Source organism: Podarcis melisellensis (assembly GCF_964234715.1).
Source record: "Podarcis melisellensis genome assembly, chromosome: 4".
NCBI lineage: Eukaryota > Metazoa > Chordata > Lepidosauria > Squamata > Lacertidae > Podarcis > Podarcis melisellensis.
The window spans coordinates 11,428,425-11,454,993 of NC_138531.1; the positions used below are offsets into that span (position 1 = coordinate 11,428,425).

At 40.3% G+C, this 26,569-nt stretch overlaps 1 protein-coding gene and 1 long non-coding RNA gene across 14 annotated transcripts in view; one reads left to right on the plus strand and one right to left on the minus strand.

Annotated features, from left to right (window-relative positions):
* The window catches only part of MYCBP2 (MYC binding protein 2), a 139,336-nt gene that overhangs the window by 78,222 nt on the left and 34,545 nt on the right, over positions 1–26,569 (minus strand). For 11 of the 13 annotated variants that reach the window (XM_081907260.1, XM_081907258.1, XM_081907255.1 and 8 more), the window contains exons 16-32: positions 25,254–25,399; positions 24,105–24,206; positions 20,866–20,973; positions 11,741–11,860; positions 9,783–9,864; positions 8,397–8,514; positions 6,674–6,878; positions 6,333–6,486; positions 5,742–5,914; positions 4,724–4,849; positions 4,503–4,630; positions 4,109–4,200; positions 3,858–3,992; positions 3,690–3,773; positions 2,371–2,467; positions 1,676–1,868; positions 997–1,271 (exon numbers count right to left, since the gene is read on the minus strand). In XM_081907260.1, the coding sequence (XP_081763386.1) occupies positions 997–1,271; positions 1,676–1,868; positions 2,371–2,467; positions 3,690–3,773; positions 3,858–3,992; positions 4,109–4,200; positions 4,503–4,630; positions 4,724–4,849; positions 5,742–5,914; positions 6,333–6,486; positions 6,674–6,878; positions 8,397–8,514; positions 9,783–9,864; positions 11,741–11,860; positions 20,866–20,973; positions 24,105–24,206; positions 25,254–25,399 (2,338 nt within the window). The remainder of the gene's footprint in view (positions 1–996; positions 1,272–1,675; positions 1,869–2,370; positions 2,468–3,689; positions 3,774–3,857; positions 3,993–4,108; positions 4,201–4,502; positions 4,631–4,723; positions 4,850–5,741; positions 5,915–6,332; positions 6,487–6,673; positions 6,879–8,396; positions 8,515–9,782; positions 9,865–11,740; positions 11,861–20,865; positions 20,974–24,104; positions 24,207–25,253; positions 25,400–26,569) is intronic. The other 2 variants (XM_081907261.1, XM_081907259.1) reach the window with 1 other exon arrangement.
* On the plus strand, positions 4,515–24,088 carry LOC309367767. The gene is made up of 3 exons (XR_014167339.1): positions 4,515–4,649; positions 20,743–20,833; positions 22,600–24,088. It is a non-coding gene; the product is annotated as an uncharacterized lncRNA (long non-coding RNA).

Below are 26,569 nucleotides of genomic sequence, written 5' to 3' on the forward strand. Positions count from 1 at the left end.
ATGAATGTTTTTAGAATGTTGGACTATTTTGATTGTTGTTAGCCGCCCTGAGCCCAGCTTCGGCTGGGGAGGGCGGGATATAAATAAAATATTATTATTATTATTATTATTATTATTATTATTATTGAAATAACTCCCCACCTGCTGCCCCTGAAAAGTGTAAAAGGGTGAAGGTCGCACATGTGAACAACCTTTATGCCACAGAGCATGGGTAGGCAAACTAAGGCCCAGGGGCTGGATCCGGCTCAATCGCCTTCTAAATCCGGCCCGCAGACAGTCCGAGAATCAGCGTGTTTTTACATGAGTAGAACTTGTCCTTTTAATTAAAATGCATCTCTGGGTTATTCGTGGGGCATAGGAATTTGTTCATTTTATTTTATTTTATTTTTCACAAGGTCTGAGGGACAGTGGACCAGCCCCCCGCTGAAAAGGTTTGCTGATCCCTGTCAGAGGAATATCTCTGACAAAGAGAAGAATTTCGGGAGCTAGTACTCAACCTTCCTGGCAATGAGTTTTTCAGGCTGAGTAGGGGGAAAGCAGCATAATGAAGTAGATCAGAAGAGGAAGCTGGCAAGCAGATGGAAAAGCACAGCAGGATGTGGTGGTGAGTTGTAGACCAAGATGGGAGCAATGAAGAGAGAACTAGGAGCAGGAATGTTTAGAATGTTCCTGCAATCACCTTCCTTTGTATAATGTATAAAATGTATACTTTACAGTTTTAGCCTTTATGGATAGGAAAGCAGTAAAGTAAAATGTTATAGGGCAATTTGCAATTGGAATTAAAGGATGGTACCTAACTGAAAACCAGAGGCATTAGTCATGATAGCTGCATACTTAGAGAGTCACTAAATGTCATACGCTGGGGAAAGAATGAGCTACCAAAATGTTTCATCTTTTGGTCAAGGCTGCTGTGTCTGTTTGAAAGGTTAATGTCAATGTTTCACAATATTGCTTTTGAACTGTTTTAAAAAAATATGTACAAAGACTTTTCAGTACCTGATCTAAACAATTTAGCAAGTCACAAAGGCATGCCCATTGTAGAGCTGGTGTCGGGTAGAATGAGTGAAAGCAGGCTGTGAAGGTGTTATGGCACTCCTGAAGAACAGCTTCTAGAAGATTCAGTGGCTGAGTGAGGTATCCTTGGGGGTCGTTGTCCAACTTGATCATACAGTGATCTACCCCTTCAGATAAAATTTTTCTTAGTAAGGTTCTAGTCTTCCCAATGCAGTCTGCCAGCTTGCTAGTTTCTTCAACAACAGCTTTCGTAGTAGCTGGAAAAAGAAAGACAGTTACTAACAAAATGGCAAACAATAATCCAATCAGATAATTTGACTCTCCTTCCTTGGGATGTTTTTAAGCAGAGATTGGATGATGGTTATGTATGATCTAGTTGAGATTCTTGCATTTCAAGGAATTGGACTAGATACCCCAGAATCCCTTGCAACTCTACAATTTGATGGTGCTACAATTCTATGACTTCAGTTCACCGAAGAAGAAAAAAGCATAGGGAATATTAAGTCTCCAAATAACATCTACTGAAAATGGGTTTCCATTTCCTCAGACCAGTAGCTAGGTTTTAAATTTGCTTTATCTTGTGGTGAGTTTATTTTGCTCTAAATGGTCCCTTGAAAACTTGGGTTTCATGCACTTAAGATATTTGAACTTAGTATATTACCTGACACAGGGTATATCTCACACGTATAGACACGCAGCAGCCTCAAGCAACAAGTGCCAACGAATCGCAGCCTTTCTAAATCCAAAAGGGTAGCTGTATACTGGAACCCTTTCAATCCTCGAAGCTCCTCTACTCCCAACACTAAGGTTGTCCAGCTCCAATGAAGAATGCTCAATAGCGATTCAAAACACTCCTGTTTCAAGACAAGTTGTGGAAGAAGCAAGGTGACCAACCCCAAAAAGAAACCCCAACCACCTTCAGATAAAAGAGATTTCCAGCCCGATTCCTTGTCTAATGCCAGTGTCCTCAGCAAACTGCTGAGGATGCATGAGAATCTCTACACACCAGTAGAAATAACGATTGCTGGAAGGAGAGGTCCCTGAACAAGGTAGAAAAAATTCAAAATCCACCCACCCACCCATTAGAATGCTCAATTAGTGGGAACAAATGAAGCATCTAACAGGATACCAGAGAGTCTGACTCAGACAACATATGATGAAGGATCCTGATGGATAAATAACCTCACTAATTCAGGATGACATTAAGCATTGCATTGGACACAACAGTTTTGTGCAAGCATGGCATGTTGCAAGCAGCGTTAATTTAAAATATGCTTTAGCCTACGTTCTATTAACCAATTTTAGATGAACAAACTAGGATGACCCTTGCATGCAACACACTTGACAGATACTTACCACTGAGACAGTTCTTGCAAAAGAGCGCTTTAAAATGTGCACAGGCTCACTTGTTTGCTGTTTTCCTTTTGAGGCACTGCCATCGCTCGTTGGCAGCCTGAAAGCAAAAAAAGGGGGGGGAGTATAACCCCACACTTCTTTACTCTAGATACTAGAGTATAGAAGTAGAATTTATAAACATTTGCACACGCTGTCAATTCATATGGTAAAACTGGAGAATACACTAAATGTGGTCTTTCAAAGAATATCAAGCAGTCTTGATCCTGAAGATATATATTCTGTCCATTCAGTAAAATACTTCACTTTCCTATTTCACACAAGTTTTCTGCTAGGCTACAAGACAAGAGAAAATGAGAAAGTTGGAAAGCCCTGTTCTATGAGTGGATCCTAGCAGTTCTTAGGATCTAAGCTCTTGATAACTGCACACTCTATTCTTTCTCTTTTTGGAGGGTCAAAGCCCTACTGTAGATTAAATCAGCCAGCTGCAAGGTCTTTTGGCATAAAGAGAGATTTATGTCCTTCTAACTGCAGGCTGTGTGTTCCCTCAAGCTGCTCCCAGGATCAAGGGAACCTGCTAGAATAGTATTTTGTTTAAAGTAAGGGGATGCAGCTGCAGGTGGCTTGGGCAACTAGAAGAAATCCAGTACAGTCCTGTGTGACATCTACTATTATTAGTCCTCCAAAGGAGCCCAGAGCAGAAAACATATCAATATTAATAATAAAACAAAACTTCTATTAAAGTTTAGAACTCCTAAAAAGCAATCCCCCCTCTCCTACTATTAATTCCAGGACTTCTAGGGACAGAAATTTCAGCCATCAAATGCCTAGGTAAACAGGCATGTTTTTAAATTTCTCCTAAAAGTTACTAGTGACAGAGACTGACTCGCCTCATTAAGGAGGGCATGTCACAAATTGGGGGCTGCCACCAAGAAGACCCTGTAACAACTAACCAGGCAACCCAGTTTAATAGGTTCATCTCATCCAGGGAGAACCAGATATAAATCTTATATAGCGATAATGCTCACTAGGTACATTTGGGATAGTTGCCATTGCTCGGGTTAAACTAAAGAAAAAGTTGTAAGAGTGGAAAAATTGGGATAATCCTATACATGTCACTCCAAACTCTTTGTAGGAAGGGTGAAATAAAAATGAAATAAAAGAAAGGCTGAATAACCACTTCATCGTACAGAAAAGGATACAAAACTGCAATACTGACTATCGTAATAAGATGTTTCAGTGAACGCTGTATTAAACTGTCCCCCCTCCAAATGACATCTATCACTGTTTCAAAAGGGACCAATTTTTTAAAAAAGCATTACCTGTACAGCAACTGGGGAATCTGGCCAGCATTAACATCTGTACCATTATTCGATTTCTTTGAACTCTTAAACTGGAAGACGACACTGAAGAAGAAACGTTATTCAAACACCAGTTACATGGCTTCTTCTGAACCTCAAAACAAAACATCCAAGAAAGAAAATATTTACCCATCATCCGTAGTAATAGATGCTTGTCCATGGGACCCACAATCACTGCTAGGGCCAGATACTCGCGCCCAGGCTACATACCACCAACCAGCTTGCAAAAGAACTGGTTCATCAAACATCATTGCATACTTTTCCCTGAGAAAAAGACACAGATAGAAATCTAACGTTATCGTCAAGTGTTTCACAACAAAATGAACTTTATGTGCATTATCTGTCCATCCTGCTTAAGGACAGCTCTTCCTTCATTTTACCTTGCAGCACAATCATATGCCAAGACATCTGTTTCAGCAAGAAGGTCACCATCTGTCTCATGATCGCCTCCATCCGGACCCAATTCAAACAACTGAAAAGAGAAGCCTTTAAGAGTTTTACTTTCCTGCCTTATTAGTATGTCATTCTACCCCACCCCCCGAAAAAATGTGTTGCGTTGAAGGGTGGTATGAAACATAAATCACATGTCTTTATTTACTGCAAGTTTTCTCTTGTTTTCAAATTTAGTTTTCTTCCCAGGAAAGCTGTTTCCCTGTGGTTCCAAAAAATCTAGAGCTCTTTTTTTACCCTCTTTCTCATTTCCTATTCCTGATCAGTGTAATGCTATATTCTAAACTAAGATTTAAACATGCTCCAAAACAAACTTTTTCTTACCTTTATTTTGGCAGTATATTCGCCCCTGCCACCAAAGAGGCCAAGTCCACCAAGTAAGATGTCAGTATCGGCACAAAAGCGGATGGCTTCTACTGAGTGGGCTGAGTAACCCCAGCCCCCTCCGTGACCTAAAGGGAGAAGGAAAAGGTAAGTTTTTGCACGTTCAGCTTCATGCACTACATACAGGAAGGAAAATCTGTATTTGATACATAGATAGATACTTTCAAATCTGTTGACAATGCTATAGTCTTCTTTGGAATACACTTTCATTACAGCTTGCGTTTCTTCTTCTGTATTTGCCACGCCCATTTTTAAGTCCTGCATAGCAGCCAATGTATCAAGACAGCCTAAAAACAAGAAAGAAAAATAAACTGAGCACATTCTGGTAGAAGGACTAGTGTCTGTAAGAAATGTGATCAAGCTATACTAATTGACCACACCAGACCTCCAATTAATTCTGACCAGTACTGCTAATCTAGGAAACAAAATCATATGGGGTTTAGAAAAGAATGTCTGGGACAGATCTGCAGATGAATTGGAAAGAACTCCCAAATATGACTGGTGGTAACCCAGATTAGGCTCGAGTTTCTTTACATTAGACTGAAAGTTATCTGTAACAATGTTTAGAGGAATGTAACTCTCCTGCCTTCTCTTCTCACACCTCCTAAATTTTGCTCCGGGGGTTCCTCTGGAGCAGATTTAGGCAGGCAAGGAAGTTGCATAGCACAGCTTATATTTGTACTATACAATGAATTTACTGAATACTACCCATTCGTTTTAGCAAGGGTACTGAAACTACCATAGTGCACCCTTCCTGTTGCCACCTTTTCAATAAATTATCTCAGAGTAAAAGTGCTCTTATTACCAAGCAGAAGTAATTCTTTCCAAGTTCTAAACTAGGATTACCAATTTATAAATTTCTTGTTTTGCTAATCTCCGTTAGATTGAATGATGCTTAGATGCTTTCAAAGTAGCTTTACAAAGTGCAGGGGTTAACAGCTTGCAAGAATCTACACAGAAGGCAGATTCACTTAGATAGGAAATAGGCTTAGTGTTTGAAACCTAAGAGAACATGGATTAACTGAAGTGCTACCATTTGACATTCAAAGTCTTCAGGTAAATAATGTCTTTAAGTGAACTACTAAAGCACCAGGACAAGTGAAGCACAGTTTTCTAGAAGTTAATAAAAATCACATCTCATCAACTTAATTTCAGCTATTCAAGGTCAACTATTCATACCTAGAATGTGCAAAGCCGCATGTGACCTTGTTGTAAGAGCTTTGGACCCCGTTGGAAGAGCCAGTTCTGGGCTTAGAATACTGCAGCGGGATTGCATGTCAGGGGCCGAGGGAAGTCTGGAATCAGCTACAACTGCATTGTAACTCCACAGTTCTCTGGTATTGGGTCGAAACCTGACCAAAAGAAGATGTTTCAAATGTAAAGCAAGAACGATGCAGCAGTCATCTTTTCATGCCATTACTATTAAAGTCTAATTGATTCCAAACAATGATTCTCACCCATTTTCTCACTGCCGTGTGCCAGCTACATTTAAGCAACAGCCCCCAACCCCAATGCCATTTCTAGACACATACATCACAGTATATACTGATATAATGGTCAAGCATCTATACTTCCTCTATAACATTGCTGGCTAAGAACTTATTTCCAAAACATTAAGTGGAAGGAAGCCAAGATTCTCCACATAAGAACAGAAGGAACTAGCTGAAGCCACAAGTGGAATAAAGTTCAATGTTTCCTAGACCATCCTTCATGAGCTCTCTCAAACCCAGATAACTATATTCCCAGCAGCTATCTTCAGCCAACATTTACCTCCAAACAACGTCATAAACAGGATCTAGACATACACCAAATCCTTGAAGGTCCTCCTGCTCAGAATCATTAAATGTTTTGCAACTTCCGTCAACTTTATTTATCAAGAGACACTTAAATGGAGGAGGCTCTGATATGCTTGCAGGAACCAAGCCTGGGGAAAAACAAGAATTCATATACTTAGTCCTCATTCATTCTCTCAAATGGCAATAACATAGAGAGATGAAAACATATTTATTATGCTTTGAGGAAGCCAATACACCAGCAAACACAAACACAACAGGTTGACCTCAACTTCATTACTTCCTTTCAGTTACAACAAAAGAGCAAATGAACCTTGCCTATTATGTGTCTGCTAGCAAAGATTTCTGATGTAGCAAGCACATGAGAGTTAATGAGAGCTTCATCGATGCGAAGAAAAGTCTGGTCACCACTTGCTCCAATCCAAGTTGCTTTGCGTCCGTACTTTGATCCTATGTTAGGCATGGGTGCTGGTTTTGCATTCCAGTAAGGAATATCCAAAATGGGCCTCCCAAGCTGCCCTTTCTAAAGATGTAAGTTAGAAAATGACAATGGTTAGAAATGCAAACATTTCACGAACTAGCATTATCAAGCATCATCAGTGTAGAAAACATAAATATGCAGCACTGTGAGGTGCCAGGGTGCACAAATCCTATACTGGCCCATGGCCCATTAAGCAGGCCCTGATCTACACCAGCAGGCAATGACTCCTGAGGAGGCCATATCTGCACACTGCCTGAAGACTCCAGCTATGGGTAAAGGGCAGGGCTCTTTCCACCAGCTGCCTGATGGCACCGAAAGAGTCCAATTGCTACACCTTTGGCAGAAGGAAAGGAGGGGAAAGAAGGAGGGTATGAAAAGCTTCCGAGAGAGGGGAGAGGAAGGGAAGGCGGCCAGTGGAGACACTGGGAATAGAATGGGCAAGGTGGATAACTCTAATAAGACAACTCTACAGAGATTCCAGAAAGGTTTCAGTGTTGTGATTTCTTCAGCATGTCCATCTCTCCTTTCCCTAATAGTCCATTCTTTTGGGGAGTAAGCCCCCAAAAGAATGGGCTATTAGGGAAAGGAGAGCTGGACATGCTGAATAAATCACAACACTGAAATACCCATGAGAAAAAGAGGTCTGCTAAAGGATTTGGTGCTGGGAAGAATCTGTGCCTAAGGGGCAGCAGATAATGTGGAGCAACATTTCTGGACTGAAGCCTGATATACATCTGAGAAGATGTAAGCTGGTGCCTTGTTTTGACCCCCAGGCTTGGTATAGAGCTGCCCCCCTTTTTATCAGACAACAAATATTATGTATCTCAATAAGCATGTAATGTCATGGTTTTACAGTTGGACTGTGAGCTCAGTTTGTAAAAAGCACCACTTGAACAGGTTATTTTGGGATTGGTTCAGATTGGCCCCAAAGCAACTCATTAATTTCAATGGTTTTAGATCGCTGTCTCCACCAAGAAGCCACTCATGACTCCTCCTGCCCATTCTCATCCCAACCTGGCTGAGCATAAACTATGCTGGTGCTTCCATTTGGAATTATGGAGTTCTCCTATGGTTTCTGGTGGGCCTGGACCCCGCATTCCAACCTCTAGGGCTGTGTGGGACCTCCCAATATAATTCGTCTCTGCTATCACTGTCAGGTACATTTTGGTGGGAAAGGGAAGGAAGTAGTATGAGCTGACTGGAATCATACTGAACCAAACACATTGTAAGCTGCGTCTGAACTTCAGTAGGATTTGGACTTGGCTCATAAAGAGCATGAGATGAGGCTTGAAACTGGAGAAATCTCTTCAATTCAAAGACTTAGTGGCATCAACCAATAAATGAAAAAAGCTTATTTGGAAAAGCAAAGATTATTGTTATTTAGTCTCCCCACCCCAATACATAGCAGCACAAAGAAAAAAATAAAGATATATAATAAACCAGCAGACAAACAAAAATCAATCTTTAAAGCAGGCAAAAATAAATACATATGAACTTATACCAGTTAATAATCTTTAAGGTGTTTCCAATATGAAAATGTAATTTTAACAAAAATCTTACCGAGAAGCTTCCAAATGTGAAGACTTGTCCATCCATTAACAGAATACCTGTATGATTGCTGCCTGCAGTAACTTGTGTGCTAGGTCCTGGAAGTGCCTGTACTAGAGTAGGGCATCCCCTAAGTTAGAACAAAGTAAGTGCATCTTTTATTATGTATACATTCATCTTCTATCAAAAATATAGTCCATATGTATTTTACATGATATCAGTGAATGAAGCTGAAGTGGTACAATTAAATAGAAAATGTTTAAATGCTAAAGAACATTTGACAGTTAAATTGTGAGGATAAAGAAACCATTAGAATAGTGAATAGTGCTCATAAACATAGGGCAGAATTGCACAATTTGGTAGTATGAATGGTTATTTAAATATCCATGCAATGCTACTACCCCCTCTTCCAAACTACCCGCTATTTAACTCTTTTTCACTGCCATTCAGATTGTTTAACTGGTTATACTTTTCTACTGTTTTGTTTCTTGTCTGAAACACTAATCGAGATGTTATTAGACTCCAAATCCCATGTTCAATAGCCGATGATGATGGGATTGGGAGTCTCGTAACATCTGGAGGGCTACAGGTGACATACACCACACTTACTATGTGCAAGTAAACGGTGCCTGTTTCGCTACTCTTGTTTCATGGGACCACACTCAGTAAACTAAGAACAAACCTTGGCTACACATTTACACACAGTAAGCCATGGTTTATGGCTTACCATGACATGAAAATGTGGCCACTGTCACACTTTTGTCTCATAAATCTGATCCATAACATGACGTATTTACTTTCCATTAACAATATTTGCCATATTGAAACACAATAAATTGAACTGAACATAGTTTACATGTGGATACAGGTGAGATATATATGCATATACACGTCTCTTGCAAAGACCTGTTTTTGTTGTCTGATGTAGAGAGGTATATATTCTTTAGAACATCCAAATTTCTTGCCGAGGCTTTACAAATTCGTGTAATAAAACTTAAAGGGAGAATGGGAAATGATTTAACCAGTAAAGGTCAGGGAGGAGAAAGGTAAGCCACCATTATTACCAGTAACCTTGTTATTACTATTTTTATGCGTGTCATGGCTGCGTGCTAAACACAATAAATTGAACTGAACATAGTTTACATGTGGATATCGGTGAGATATATATGCGTATACACACCCATACACAAATCAGAATGTGTCTATCATTCATACAAAAGCATCAAATATTAAAGGCTAGATGTGATAACATTATATCGCTTTGCTCTCATGGGGGAAAATCCTACTACCTTCAAAAGCATTTGAGTCATTGTAGGGAAAATGCAAAACTGAAAGTATTCTGCAAACAGAATAAAGATGCAACGATTTCATATTTAAAACACATTTATAGTCACATACCTGGAATTAACGTCTCCATGTCCAAGTTGCCCATGCTGCCCATATCCAAATGTGTAAACATCGCCATTCTCCATCAGAACAACTAAGGGTTAAAATACAGGATTTTAGAAGTTTTCACTTTCTACAAGTCTTCCCAGTATGAAATCTTTCCAATGTGTCCAGTAAAAACAAGAATGGGGTGCTTTCTTGGTTTTTTCAGCATTTGATGCAGAAATCATTTGGATGACATATAATTTTGCAAATTAAAAGTTCATTGAAGAACAGTTGGATAGATGTTAGCATGAATGAAGAGTATGTTACTTCTAAAACAGGGGTGAGGATCCGGAGTCCCACTGGCCAGATACAACCCTTGGGTCTCTCCATCTGGTCAACTTAATCCCCTCCATGCACACCCCCTGGCAGGTTTTAGGTTGAGAAAAAGCTTTATTGGAGTTTTTTCCCCCCAAGTCTGGGCATGGCCAGGGTAACTGCAGCCGGGGTGCCCTTATCATGAACTCCAACGCCCTCATCAAAAACAGATCCCCTCCAGGCATTTGGGCTTGACAACAACTATTGGTGGCAATTAAGACTATTGCTTGAGGGAGGGGAGGAATGACACCTACAATCTCCACGAAGACTCCCCTTCCCCATCAGCAGTTAGGTTTGAAAAACAGCAAAAAAAAAAATTTAAAAATCTAACTACTAAGGTGGGGGGGACGTGGGTGGCGCTGTGGGTTAAACCACAGAGCCTAGGACTTGCCGATCAGAAGGTCGGCGGTTCGAATCCCGGCGACGGGGTGAGCTCCCATTGCTCGGTCCCTGCTCCTGCCAACCTAGCAGTTCAAAGGCATGTCAAAGTGCAAGTAGATAAATAGGTACCACTCCCGCGGGAAGGTAAATGGTGTTTCTGTGCACTGCTGTGGTTCGCCAGAAGCGGCTTAGTCATGCTGGCCACATGACCCGGAAGCTGTACGCCGGCTCCCTCAGCCAATAAAGCGAGATGAGCATCACAACCCCAGAGTCGGTCACAACTGGACCTAATGGTCAGGGGTCCCTTTACCTTTACTAAGGTGGGAGGAATGAAAGCACATATGTGTGCACTGCATGTGTCTTGTGTACGCATGCAAGTCTTCACATGCTACATGGATTAGTGGGTGTGGCATGCATGCAGTATGTATTAGTGTTTATGTGAGAAGGCAATGCCCACTTTGGCTTTGTCCACTCTTGTTTTGCCCCAACACCACCACCAACTGCTGGCATGTGGCATCCAGAGGGCTGATCAAGGATAAGGATGGGGAACTAAAACTCCCATCGTTTCCCTACTTATTAGCCATGCTAGCTGGGACCGATGTGAGTTGGAAGTACAACTATTAGAGGGCCATAGGTTGCCCATCCTTGGCCAACAGGGAATGCTTCCACAAGGTCAATGAAGTTCCCACACCCCTATTCTAGAGGCATCAAGTATCATTTTAAGGACTGAAATGTGCATCTCGTTTATTTAATGTAAGTACATATACAGTGGTGCCCCGCAAGACGAACGCCTCGCAAGACAGAAAACCCGCTAGACGAAAGGGTTTTTCTGTTTTGGAGGCGCTTCGCAAAACGAATTTCCCTATGGGCTTGCTTCGCAAGACGAAAATATCTTGCGAGTTACTGCGGGGTTTTTCCCCTTTTCCCCCCTTTTCCTAAGCCGCTAAGCCGCTTACCAACTGATCCGCTGATAAGCCGCTTAACAGCTGATCGCTAAAAGCCGCTAAACCGCTAATAGCGCTAATCCGCTAAGCTGTCAATGGGCTTGCTTCGCAAGACGAAAAAACCGCTATACGAAGAGCCTCACGGAACAGATTAATTTCGTTTTGCGAGGCACCACTGTAGCACGAGCTCCCAAAGCTTTCTGGGGAAGCTATGATCGATTGAAACTCTTACAACTAACATTGGAAAAATGAAGTCAACATGACATAAATATTTCTGTTATCTACCTGAATGGTGAAATCCACAGCTAACTTGTGCTGCTCGGAGTTCACAGTCAAAGCGGACTGCCCCAGGTGGGTAGGTTGTGATTTTGCTGGCATCCTTCTCACTCCTGTCTCCACTTCCATCTACAAACATAACGCGCAATTACACCCCATACCATTCCTCAATAAGTGGAAGGAGCAGTGAGCAATAGCATAACAACTAAAAGGATTAAGCAGCGCAGGTAAAAGGTTTGGGGGCAGGGGTTACTACAGTAACAGATATCAATATTGGTGACTATGAAAAATCAGAAGAGAATAACTGTCATTTATTCAGTGGTAAACTGATATTCTTCTAAAACAAGACTTTTAAATGTTACAGGGAACACTCAGCAAGTTCAGCAAAATCCCTATTACTTAATTCAGTAATATTAAAGGCAAAAAGACCCCCAAACTTCCCAGCATATATCTGAAGAAATTAGGAACTTCAGAATCACAATTTGTATGTAAATTGCTAATGTTGCAAAATGGTATGTTGTTTAAAAATTGGATGGATACATAAAACTGTTGCTTGTGTTTAACGGATGGTGCAGTTAAAATGCAAGAGTATGTGAGAAGCCTTTTTGCTTTTTTCCCCCAAATATGTAGCAATTACACCACCATGCCCAGTTCACACACACAAAATAAAAACAACGCTTGATTTAAACAAGCAAGCAGTGGCTGCTGTTGAGATAAATACTGAATCCTGAGTTTTGTAATGGCCACACTAAACCAGCTGCATTACAAAGAAGGGTGAGAGTCATTCCAAAGAAATGTAGCACCATAACTAACTGGATATTATTATTATTCAGTGTATGTGATGTTCACATTTCAAGGGCGGCATCCAAGAAAGTGCTTCTGTTAGCACAAGGACCTTCAACTGAGTTACACAACTTCCCCCTTCTTCTTTCCCCATGTGCCCCCTAGGGATTCTGTGGTTCCCCCAACCCTCCAGAGGGGGGTTTGCAGGGGGGACAAGAGGGCAACTTCCATTTGAGAAGCAGAAATCATTGTGCCAGCATAAGCACTTAGTTAGATACCACCAAGTTTTGATTCATTCATCTATTAACAACAGAACTAAAATAGTCCCTACGAACAAAAAAAGTGCACCCTTAATCTCAGCTCCACAAATTAAAGTTGGCCACCACTGACTGATTAATCAGCTAAAGATGCAATGATTAAACCAATTAAAGCATGCAATCCTAGTAATTAGGGCTGCAATGCAATTAAAGGGATCTTGATCAATTAATCAAAGGAGCGTTGCACATCAATTACATGGGTATACATTTTCATTCGACTAAAACAGTAGTTTAGATGGGGGAGGGGAATACTTTTTTGTCAAGTTCTGCTTTTCAATTGTTTTAAAAATAGGTACTTTTCTGAGTATGGCAAAATGAAAGGAAAAACAAACGGGGCCATATGCAGTCATCGAAGGATCAAGAGTGATTTTTATCAAATGTATGGAGTGGGGTGGAGCGGAGGAGAAACTGCAATAGATTTCAGCAATGTTTGCTATAAATCTAAGAAACCTGAGGTTTGCCAAGGTCATGGGATAGGGCTTTGAAGCCATAACCTATAGCCATGGTTGATATCCCTTCCTCCTTTCAAGGATCCATACTACTCTCTATTTTTTGTCGTTACTTCCGTGTCAGCAGATAAAGAGAGGTTTCTACAAAACAGAACTTGCAAGAAAACATTTGCTAGCACACAAATTTATATAATCCAATGCTTTTTTTCTAAAAAAATTTTTGAGGGGTACTCTCATCTTCCTACTCATACTGAAATACTGCCCCTCAATGTGGCCAAACTTAGATTCACAAACTGTTTAGGGGTGTGTGTACCCCTGCGTCCCTCCAGAAAAAAGCACTGATATAATCTATCCCATGAACGGAAAATGGGATTCCAGCTAAAAGACTGGAACTTTCTGGCACAGAACACACACGACTCTCAATGAATAATCCATTAATACCAACACTCCAAATTCAAGCAACTAAACTTGAATTCTATGTTTAAAAGGGCCAGTTAGCATAATCTCAGAAGCCTATGAAAGGGAAGGTAACTATCTGAAAGATGAAAGCAAGTAGAAATCACTGCAAACATCTAGTTGTGAAAGCTAGGAGAAAGCTATATGAAGAAAAGGCAGGGAGGGTGACAAGATGTTCAGCGCCTTAAATTTGTAACATCCCACTGCTGCGACTTGCAACAGTAATTCCCCCCGCCCCAAGGGCAAAAAAAGACAGAAATACCAGAGAGTGGGAACTGCAGGCCAACTAACTTTTCAGGGGAGATGAAATCAAGTACAGCGAGACCAAAGCACAGTGAAAAGGCCTCACAACTGAACATGCACAACCAAGATCCGTGTTAATTTAGAGCTAGGAAGTTCAACATTTTCTGGACTAAACTGTACTAAGAAGTCTGTGTGAGAGAAAAAGTCAGATGTTCAAACTGGGTCTTCAAAACTTGAAGGTTTCTAAAGCCCACTTCGTACCTGTATTTTTTTCAGTGTAAAAAGTGTTTGATGCACCTGGCCATTTACAACTCTTTCCTCCAGGTTTGCAAAACTGTCTTTGCAGGGTGAAGGACAAGGCAAGGGATGGGAAAGAGGAGGAGAATACTCAAAATGGCCAGCTGGTGGACAGAAAGGAAGGCAGGAATAGGGGAGGGGGAACGTAGTTTAAATCCTGACTTCAGTAATGAAGGCTGCTGGATGGGCACAACAGAGCTCTCAGAATCCAGTTTTGAGGATAAAGCTGGATAAACTCACATATATTGTGCCAATGCAATAAATAAATAAATACATCAGCTTTAGCAACCCTGGCAGAAAAGGATCCTGCTGTATTTTAAGACACAAAACTTCAAATTCATGCATTAACCTACCGAAACTGAAATCCAGTTTGCTTCAGAGATGCATCCTTGACCTTCAGCTGAACCTATATAACTACGCCAGCTATATCCTACAGTAAATGGTTTGCTGTTTTAAGTACTACTAAATCTGTACCTATATCTCAACACTAAATTCTTATTCTTCACAGTCTGCAACAATGGTTTGGTCTTAACAACACTTGTTGTTGTTGTTTAGTCATGCCCGACTCTTCGTGACCCCATGGACCAGAGCACGCCAGCACTTAGTAAGTGCAAAAGTCACATATTGATGACACGTAATACAGGATGAGAATCGCCACTATACAAAGCATTGCCTGTGGTTGACAGTGTAGGAATTTGCAATTTTCTCTGGATTCAAAAAAGCTCACTTTCATTGCACTGCAGTACGTTCCAGCCATCAGCCACCTAGAACAGGGTGGGCCAATGCGCGGCCCTCAATGCCTTTTTTAGAGGACCTCAGCAACATCTGAAGCCCCTCCCCCAGCCCTGGCACTAACTTCCCAAAGTTGGGTAAGCGAGACACTGGGCACTGGGAAGGAGGCATGAGGGCTCTGACAGGGTCCTAAAGTACTCCTTCCTCCTTCTTCCCAAAGCCTAGTTAGTGCTTTCCCAATCTGACCATCAGTCCATCATGATCAATCTTATCTATACTGCTGCTCCCCAGCGTTACAGGAAGGAGTTAGCCACAATACTAAGGACTAAACCTGGAAACTTCTGCATGCAAGCCATATGAATTATTCACTGAACTATGGCTGCTCTGCAATTCAATTGCTTAAAGTTGAGTCAAACTACATATATAAAGTAACATATTTATTGATGAAATAGAGTTGTGGAAAGACAAACTGACTAATCAAAGTTGGCTTTCCAAGCACAGCTTATACTTATGAAATGTGTTAAGCACAAAACCACATTTTATTTTAAAAAGTTTATAATTTTAAAATTGTGCTCTTTTCTATTTTATATTACAGCCAAGTTAACAACCAATAACATTAACCCACTTATGTAATTTTAAAGAGTAGTATTCATTTTAAAAGTGCCTAGGCTTTATCAAACTCTATTTCTCAGATGCTACATGTTTTGTTTTATCGCTATTTATATTCAGTTGTTGAATACATTAGACGTGCTGCACAGAAACTCAAGTCCTTTCCTCAAGAATGAATTTTCACATCAGTTGAGTCGAAACAATGATGCTGATTTTAAAGGTCAAGAACTATGCAAACTGAGTGTTTAGAATTTAAAAACAGATGTTTCTTAACAACTCCATGCCTTTATTAAAAAAACCACACAAATATCCTTCTTTAACCCTGAAATGATGCACAACTGTTTACTGAAAGTGAAGACTATGAACACACTCACAATACACTCTTCACTACTTTTGTCCTTAATGGTTTGTGTTCTCTGATCAAGGACAAACTGAATTGTTTTAGGAAGGTCTTGGGCCTTATGGTTAATTATAAGAAACAAAAGCTTTATGTTTTCAAATTTCTCCAAGGGATCAAAAATTAATTCCCTGACCTCATGGAAATTACTTTTGTCCTAAACAGGTGTCCAAATACAGTACATACAAACCTAAACAAACTTTTTTTGAAAAATTACAGACTGATTTGGAACACAGAGCAGATATGAACTGGTGGAGCAAACTGAGATTCCCAGATGACATCCCTCCCCAACCGGACATTCCTATTCCATGTTTTACCTGCCTGGTTTTTGTCCTTAATGGTATGTTGCCAATAATGTTTTACTTGCTACTGCCATGAAACAGCAGAAGTCTGAAACCGTTTTTTTAATTTAAAAAAAAACAACCTTTTTTGCTTTTGAGCTATCAAACCATTGCTAAGAGCTTGGGGATTACAATAACTATGAGTGATTTCCACGTGTCAGGGAGATTTGCCGCCCAGATTTCCATTAAACAACAAAATTCCCTTATAATGTTTATAGAATTCATTAATAAAATGGTCAGGGCGCAGTGACTTATTTTAAGAGAACTAATCACTTCTTTGATTTCTTCCTTAGCGATATATGAATTAAGCCCACATCTCTCCTCTCCTGTTAATTATTGAATTTGTATTTTAGATAAGTAAGCTTAAATTACTTTGGTCTCAGTATGTCCTGATGCATACCATTACTCATAGAAAGCTGCAAAAGCCTAAAAGATCTCCACTGGATTCCACGTTCATGTACCTATTGCTTAACTGAATTTTACGTACAACATGCTCCCCCCTCCCCCCCCTTTATTCCATTTGCTAACAACCAAGATTCCCTACTCCCATATTCATAAAATCTGTTTTGTATAGGGTAGATCAATCATGGCTGTGGACATTCAGAAACTTCAATTCTTTTCTTTTCATCCCTAAATTCCTAAATATATTTTTGAGCCAGATTCACCATATTTTGCCAATAATTCGGCTCTTTGCTATACTAGATCTGTTTTTTGTTGCCTATTCCTATCTTTAATGGCAGCTCTTTCTGAAGCACACCCCATGTACTGTAGCCTTCATTGTCTCCCACTGTGTGGTAAGAGAAATATTTGTTGTATTGTTTTGAGAAAAGTAATGAAGTGAGCTATCTTGTATTTTGTCTGCAGAGTAGTCAAAGCTTGACCATTTTTTTAAGGCAGTCATTTCTACTGAAACTGGAATGTGATCAGTAATGCTTATCTTCCCTACGTACAGCTGGGAACAGACCCTCCAAGAGAAACACAGTTCTGCAGACTGGCAAATGGAACGTGGAGCAATGATCTGCAGGATGACTCTCAAACCAGACATCCCACAAATCACATTTTCTAAGCAAGTGTAGCAATTTTATTTTTTCTTTAACTGCTTAACTAAGTTGGGCTGCCAATTCTTTCCTAAAGTTGTTAATTTTAAGGTTAGCTTGGTTTGAGTGAGCCATTCTTTGAGATGTAGGTGCCATCTTGTCACCTTGCATTTGGCCTGGGTCCATTCTTTTCAAGAGGTTGAAATTTTGAAATTCCATTCTTTACCTTTCGAAGTGCCAGGCGCCAGGGAGTATGGGTCACATTAGGGGGCTTTGATCACCATGGGAGCAGTGTTTATAACTGGAGGAAACCAGAGCTGGATGCAGCCCTTCCAAGGTTTGGCTTGCCACGACCCCATACAGCCCAAGTTCTGAGCTGTATTTTTCTGACTTGCTTTTGACTGTTCAAACATCCAGAGACTTTTGTGAGTGACAGGCACTCTGAATCTGCTCACTATAGCATGACTAAATCCAACAATCCATGCAAAATATATGTAGACAGCCCCATGGCCACTCCCCTTCATTCTCAAATCACATCCTCCCTCTCGGACTTACAAAACTGTCCAGAACTAGCTACTGTAAAAGAGGTGCATATTGAACACACACTTAAACTCACCATCACCAACTGTATTCTTTTGAATCTCATTGTCATTCAACTCCCACCTTTTAATTTTCTCCTTTATATACCTGCAAAACTAAGAATTAATGCATCTGACAAAGCAAGTGGACTTCAGTCCATGAAACCTTCTGCCATAACAAATCTGTTAAGTCTTTAATGTGCTATAGGATTCCTTGTTGTTTTTACTTGGAATTAAGTTTTTGAGTTGAAAGTTTTTAATTACTGAGACTGAATGGAGTTCATAGACCTTGAACACAAAACTCCACTTAGCCAAAGCTTTCTTCCTTTCAACGCTATAATTTTGGTCCAGAGGAAAACTCATTTTGTTAATCCTGTGTTACACTACTGGGAATTAATAAAAGAAAAGAAATTCAAATGCAACAGTCTCTTAATTCCAATGGGAATATTCTAAAATTTAGGTTTCCCTCTCAACAGGCTAAACCCACAATCCTAACTAACCCTACTTTTACTTGGGAGTAATCCACACCAGTTCAACAGGACATACTTTTGAATAGACATGGTTAAGGGCAGTTCTATAAAATCCAAGCAGGGAAGCTTAACTGGTTTGTGAATCTAGCATTTGTTTCAATAGCATATGGAATTTCCAAGTGTTCAAACCTGATTCAGCTGTGTAGAGACAGCTCTCAACTGCAAGTATTTACATCCATAAAACCACACTGCTAAAGTTAATGAAATTATGCAACAAAGACTTGTTAAACGGCTTTCCTCATCAGATAATGATAAGAATGCATGCTTTTGAGTTTAAGGCATCTACACAGCATTCTTGGGGAAAAGATTAAGGTACAAAATAAGTAATCAACTGTGGGGCTGATTTAAAGCCTGCAATATATTGGTTGCTCACTAGAGCGTCAGCCACCTTAAACATCTTTGGGTTGTTGTTTTTTTTAAAAAAATCACTGTTCAAAAATATTTTATTGATACCAGCAAGGCTAATGCAGAAGGAAATGGGAACTGCTGTTGCTGCTTCATCTTCAGACTCCTGCTGTTTGCCACTTTTTTGTTTACGGCACTGAAGCACCAGATCTGCTTGGAGAAAGGAGAGCAGGCTGTCCAGCATGTGCTGCCTACTCTTTCAGCCTGCAAGATTCAGCTCCTCTGTGCAGCAGTTGCCCTCCATAAAATTACCCAACGTGCAATTCTCCACATGAGCACGGCATGCTGGGGATCTTATAGAAGGCAGCTGCTGCACAGAGGAGCCGAATCAAAACTGAAAAGGTCACATGCACCAGGCTCCTGGGGGGTAGAGGGTCAACCAATGAGTGGGAGCTATGTAGTTCAAGAAAGCTGGTGGGCTCCTTCAAGCTCATGAGTCCTTGGGCCAGTGCTCCATCTGCCCCCATTTTTGTCTCTGCTTGTCCCCATGCTGTTTGTGTGCTTGTCTAAAACTCTCACCACATCCAGTGGTACCACGAAGAGCTTCTCTCTCACACACACACACACCCCACCAATATATCACATGGATTTAAACCACTAGGAATCTTCCTGATCCTGTATGTTAAAACCATGTTTTCAATATGAGTTCAACATCTAGAGCCCATGTTCAAACAGAACGACTGTACAACTGAAATTAGGTTAATGTGGAGTGTCAGTGCTTGCTTCCTTCCACTGCCACTGCCACACACACACACACAATATATGGATATACGGTAGATATAGATAGATTTGCAGGAGGGATGCCTATTCTACACTTATTAAAAGGTTATACATTTCAGGATTCTGAGTAATAATAACAATAATCATTTTATTATTTATATCCTCCAATCTGACTGGGTTGCCCCAGCCACGCTGGGCAGCTCCCAGAAAAATATAACATAATAAAACATCACACATTAAAACCTCTCTAAACAGGGATGCCTTCAGATGTCTATAGGAAGTCATATAATAGTTTATCTCTTCGACATCCGATGAGAGGGTGTCCCACAGGGTGGGCACCACTACCGAGAAAGCCCTCTGCCTGGTTGCCAGCAACTTTACTTCTCGCAGGGAGGGAACTGCCAGAAGGTTGTGAGAGCTGGATCTCAATGTGCAGGCTAGATGGTGGGGGTAGAGATGCTCCTTCAGGTGTACAGGGCCGAGGCCTTTTAGGGCTTTGAAGTTCAGCACCAAGTGGTAGTGAGGCAAGTATTCTTTATGAGTAAGGACCTGACCTGAGTAGTCCAGAGCAGATGTAAGCAGTATACAGCCCATGAACCATCTCTAGCCCTATGGGTTATTTTTCTCCTGCATGGACACTGCAAGCTCTGTTGCTACCAGTAGCAGACAGGATGGCGGGCAGCAATAGTTGCCTGACTTCCCAACAACTGAGTTGATGCTGCTCTGTGGGAAGCGGAAGGGCAGGGAGGCAGGGTGCAAACCCTACCATGCTACCCCACCATGTTGTCCACTCCTGCTTGCTGTGAAAAACACAAGTGCTTCCTTCAAGGTCAGACGGGAATGCCTGTTTCCCAACAATGGTTGCTATCAGTTTCAGGATTTCAAAGTACACACTGTAGACAAAAATATGTATTTTATAGCCAGCCAGCATATAGTCACCAATCCTACCAGAAGGAATTATTTGATCTCAGTCCCATTTTTCATTAAGAAAACAAAGCAATGAAACAACGGCATGCATTAAAGGAAAGGGAAATTAAAATGAAAGTAGTGCACATTTTCACATATTCTCACAGGAAAAAGAGCTCAACATTAAAAATGTGTTTTCCTTTCTCCTCAGGTTACTGAAGATTAGCCAGAAGATACAGCAAGTTTTGTGAACTTCTTTTAATACCCAGTGGATAGAAAAATAACTTGAAGAATAGGTGTAAGTCCAGCCCAATCAATAAGGAAGACCAAATACCTTTATGCTTGTCCCGGTTATGCTTTAGCTGTGTTGGATGGGGTCTTATTCTGGCTAGAGCCTGCTCTCGATGGTTCATAAAAATAGGACCAGGAAATACAAGGGGGCCTGAGGAGAAAATTTTTTGCACATGCATAGGAAAGCTCACAAAATGGAAACTGTGTTCAACAAACAAAAAAAGAATCAAATTAAAAGCATGGAAAAGGATGCAATAATCAATACTCAATATTTCATACTTTTGGAACAGATTATCAAACTCTAATTAGAATCTGAGTACATCTGAAATCTTACATAATGGCACGAGAGTAAAACACTGTGGTGTTGTTGGGTATGAATACTGGAGCTCAGTTCTCCCTTCCCCCCTCCCCAATCAGTTTTTTCCCCTCTCTCAAATAAAGCCAGTACACATCAATCCTAAATGTACAAACTATTTTCTCCAAACGGAAAACAGACTGTAAATTTAAAGCTAAGCAGGCGTCATTTACCATCATGCATTGAGCAACCAGACCTGCACTGGACCTGCCTAATGTATGTTTAATGCAGCATAAGAATATGGTCATATACAAAGATCTTGGTTTGATTGATCCCTATTATTTTGATAGCTATTAAAGACACAATCTGGCCTACACACATAGATTTCTATTCTACTATGACCGTCAATGACTAGACATCACACAGGTGTGAACATGGGTAGTCAACAGAATGAGGTCAGCTCACAATATCCCAATCCCTCTCCTGTGGGTAGGAACTGTGTACACAGGGCAACATGACTATTATGCAAGTATTTTGTGGGCAAAATAAATAAATAAATAAATAAATAAATTATGCCCCACCCATCTGGCTACCAACAAAGCAAACTGACTCCAAAATCTTGTACTGCAGCATGGAAAAATAAACATTATCTATTACCTGCATGGTTACTCATTTAAGCACAATCACTATACAGTGGTACCTCGGTTTTTGAACATAATCCATTCTGGAAGACCGTTCGACTTCCAAAACATTCAAAAACCAAAGCGTGATTTCCGGAAGCCACAAAACCCAAAAAGCAGGTGTTTTTACAATTGTGAAGAGGGAATTGTAAAACTACTGAACATCAACAAGAGCCCAACAACAAGTTTATCTAAACACCAAAAGCCTGGATACATTGTTATTTTCTCCAAAAGAGAAAAATATAAAATATCAGGAGAGGTGGGCTGTGAGAAAGACCAGTCCAGAAGTCCTTTGCTCCTTCCACTGATGATTATAATCTATCTGCTCCCTGGCCCTCTCAGTGCCACATGTGCTGATCTGTAGGTGACCTGGAGAAACTTGTTCTGCTGCATGTCTTTTTTGTTGTTTTTTAAAAGATATGTTACAATCAAACGGTAAGACAGGTTTTTCCAGAAGATATGCTGCCAGAAGTTTGGGTTTCATGCATTTACTCAATACTATCTATTTATTTCATTTATATCTGCCCGTCATCATAAGATCTCAGGGTGGTTCTTCCAGGAATACCAATGCCACAAATCATGTTGCAGAGGAATGTGCACCTAGAACAACAACACAGGAGGTCTCAGATCTTGCAATACTTGGTAATGGTTTCATGTTGTCTACTTCCTCACAGTCAAAGCAAATGAAGCAGTTGACAAATGCACATTGAGTCCATTCTAAAGAGAATGGACAAAAGAACACACACTGCCCAATACAAAAATCCCAAAGAAAAACCTTAAATATTCCATTCCTTTTTAGAAGACTGTCTATCAACAGCGTTTCTTGCAAGTCTCATGCCTGAACAGACCAATCAGCACTAATTTCAGATCACTGCATTCCTCCTTCACTGTGCAGAGGTGTCCTGCCACATCAGTCCTCCTCTGTGTTGCAACTATTCTGAGACCATCCAACATGAACTGCTCAAGATTTCAAATGAGCCTAATGTTTTCAGAATAGAAATCAGCTAGCAAGATCAAAAGCTGAGGTTTGGTTTCTTCAACTAAGGTTTGCCAATTTCTTTTGGGCGCCTAAATGAAATCTTACTATCCCTTACCAAAAAATCATTAAAATTATATACTTTTACCTTAAAAACCAGCTATTTTGTTCCTTCATAATAATCTGATATGTATTCAAATACCCACATAAAAAAGCAAACTCTGCACTAAAAAAGTGAGTAAAAATATTAAGCACTGCTTGGGTACATGCGACTAATATTGAAACACAGCATTGACCCGTTCTATCTTAACAGACACACTGATGCTTTTTTCTAACTCCTAAAGGTTACATGAAAAGTATTCCTCCTTGAAATACAAAATACACTAACTGTGCCCACTGTGAAGGTGCGCGCGCGCACACACACACACACACATAATTTGACCCTTTCCTCATTAATACACACAGAAGTGGGACCCAATTCCTTTCCCAGACATGGTTTCTTGGTATTTTAAAAGAAAAACACACAGGGCACTATCACAGCTGGCCTACTGCATTTTGCAGCATTCTATCAGTCTATGCCACAGAACAAAAATGAAAGATAATCCTGTGACAATCTAAAGACAAATTAAGAAATTGTAAAATATTTCATGCTTAGCGATAGTGTCCTGAACATATAACACTGTCATTAAGAAAGGGAAATCCTTCATTCGCTTAGAAGACAAACTAATCTTCATGCACTGGTATCCTACATGCTGATGTAAGAGCAAAACCCAACATATCTGTCTTTAAATCCTCATTCCATCTGCCAAATCCATGAACTCGATGCACTTTAAGGAGTTCACCTTTTGCTTTTTTTTTAAAAAAAGGAACGAAATAGGTAGAGTTATGTTGGCGCATCCTATTAGTTTCAGAACTCATTGAAGCCCTAAGTACCTAATAAACTCTTGAACTAATCATAGCAGTATTTAAGGCAGACCAAAAAGTACTGTGTTCCTTACAGAGCCTTCCCCCTGCCCCTCTTAGATTATTTGCTGTAAGAGATGTTTCAGATCGCACAGAAAAGGTTCATCTTGGGGGAAAGTAGATTCCAAGTTTTTGCAGTAGCTCAGGAAGATAGATTTAGCTATTCATTGTGGAAAGAAGTCAGACTCTGTGACTCTGTTTCCCATTAAAGCCCAACAAAGCAGCAATATAATCTCAGACTGGTTTGTAGTCACAGCCCTTATACATTCATTTCTGGGATTTATAAGCTGATTTTTGTACGTCAGTTTCTCAGAATTAATGTTTATCCACTTAGACTTAAGCCTTAAATAGAAGCTAGTTCTGCTGACCTCTCCCTTCTTCCAATCTGTGCCTCCTGTTCACACGCTGCCGCTTTTCTTCTTGTCGCAACTGGAGGTGTTCTTCGATATTAACTCCAGGCACAGGGACAGCTGGAGAAAACCAGAAAGGGAACCGTGAATTCTCATACTGTCAGCATACGAAATGCATACTATCATTTCTAAAGCACTTTAAAAAGAAAGTAAGGCTGTGAATCAAAGATATAGCTGCGGAAGAGTGCTGTGCTTTATCTATCTGCATGAGAAAAAAACAATTTTAGGAATAGAAGGGGGATCACTCTACAGTGGTACCTGTAGATGCGAACAGGATTCGTTCCGGAGCCCCGTTCGCATCTAGAAGCAAACGTAACCAGCGACGGCACGTCTGTGCACGCACGCATCGCTTTTCGACGCTTCTGCGCATGATGTCATTTTGAGTGTCTGCTCATGCGCAAGCGGCGAAACCCAGAAGTAACGCGCTCCGTTACTTCTGGGTTGCTGCAGAGCGCAACTCGAACGTGCTCATCCCAAAGCACATTCAACCCGAGGTATGACTGCATTAGACAATTCTCTGTTCCTGCCATTGCTTCTAAGGTGCACTCTTCTCAAGTGTTCCCCAACTGTCCGGAGCTGGGTGTTTTTTCTGAAACTTTTTTTACCAAAGGAAAAATGGGAAATACTAAGAAACAAATTTAAAAACCCTAAATAAATATTCTCTTGGCAGATGAGTGAAATGCTTTTTAATACAGTTTTAGTTATACTGTAGTCATACTCTATGTTAGTCATACTCTGAATAGACCCTTTGAAATCAATAGATTTAAGTCAAAGTTACTTAAATCCACTGATTTTAATGGGTATACTTTGAGTACGATCTAGATTTATATCTAGGTTTCATCCATTCATTTATATAGGTTTCATCCATGGCTTCAAATTGTCCAGAAATTTAACATCTCTGGCTCAAGAGTAAATTTCATCCCAAATTAAAATGCACAGAGCATATTTAACATTCTTAAATTAAACTACAGTACTACATTTAAGTATAGTTCTTCAGGAAGACTGATTTTACATGCAGCACAAAGTCAGCTCAAGGAAATGACTGGTAACATTAAGCTTAAACCCCTTTCCAAAGGTTTCCATGTTTCCCGTTTTCAAATCACTTACCTAGCAGAAGGTCCAGTGGTATCATCTCTTTTACGGCATCCAGAATTCCTCTTTGCCTTGCTTCCTGGCCATCTAGTTCTCTAGCACAGGCTTTGCAACACCCACATACAGCACAGCCAGACTCACCCGAACCACAACCACAGATGCTGAAGAAAGCACAGATATTTTATTACCCAAAGAGGAAATACTCTCAACACTCATGCATATAACTAAGATCAAAATCCACTTAGCTCTTAACCATGGTTTGCTCATTGTGCCACAAATATATTTCATACTTCAGTGCTCCCAGATAGAATCAGCAATATTGCCTGTAATTAGTCTTTGGCATCTCAATCCCTGATAAAATTTATGTAGGGAATGTTCAGGGGAGTTTTTAATGTGTGACATCTTAGTGTATTTTTGGCCTTTGTGGAAGCCGACCAGAGTGGCTGGGGAAACCCAGCCAGATGGGCGGGGTACAAATAATAAATTATTATTATTCTTATTTATTCAAAAGACTTTTAGGCCACCTTTAATGGCAAATGCCCTCTCAAGGCAGATTACAAAGCAAAAGTATGCAATCACAACAAAAAACGTAATTAATAAAAATCAATTAAAAGCCAAAAACAATTCAAATACAGACTAAAGTGTATCTGCAAAAAACCATCTCAAGCAAAGACTAACAAGAACAGATGTGGTAGTTAATTATCATTTTTAATTTCACAAAATTTCAATTGGGGGAAAAACCTCAAAGTAGTTCTTGTATCCATGAGAGTTCTTGTATCAATGACTTCCCATTGACAATGCATTCCAAAAGCACACCATAGAAAATATACTCTCCCTAACGCCCAGTGACCTGACAGCTCTGAGAGAATACCACGTAAGGAGGGCTATCTTGAGAGCCTTTTAACTCACAAGCGTAAAATCATACCACCTACTCCCAGTCTTAAACTTTACAATCCATCACATCACTGCAAGCAAAATTCTGTGTGAATATTTTTTTTCTCTCTCTCTATAAACTATATTTGCACTAGACTATAATCACACACTTTTCCAAGACTTAAAGGTGGGGACAGGGTGGGGAGTGCCTAAAACCTATAGAATTCATGCTAGCAACTTGAAGATAAGTTTTAAATTTAATTTATTTATTGTTGTTGCTGCTGTTAGGCAAAGAAGTCCCTTTGGCAAAGGGCTGCCAGTCAGTGGTAGAAAATATGCTTTGCATGAAGAAGGTTCCCAGGTGCAAACCCCAGCATCTCCAGGTAGGGCTAAGATAGAACCCAGTGGGAAAACTTGGAGACACAATGCCTGTAAGTGTAGACGCTACTGAACTAGAT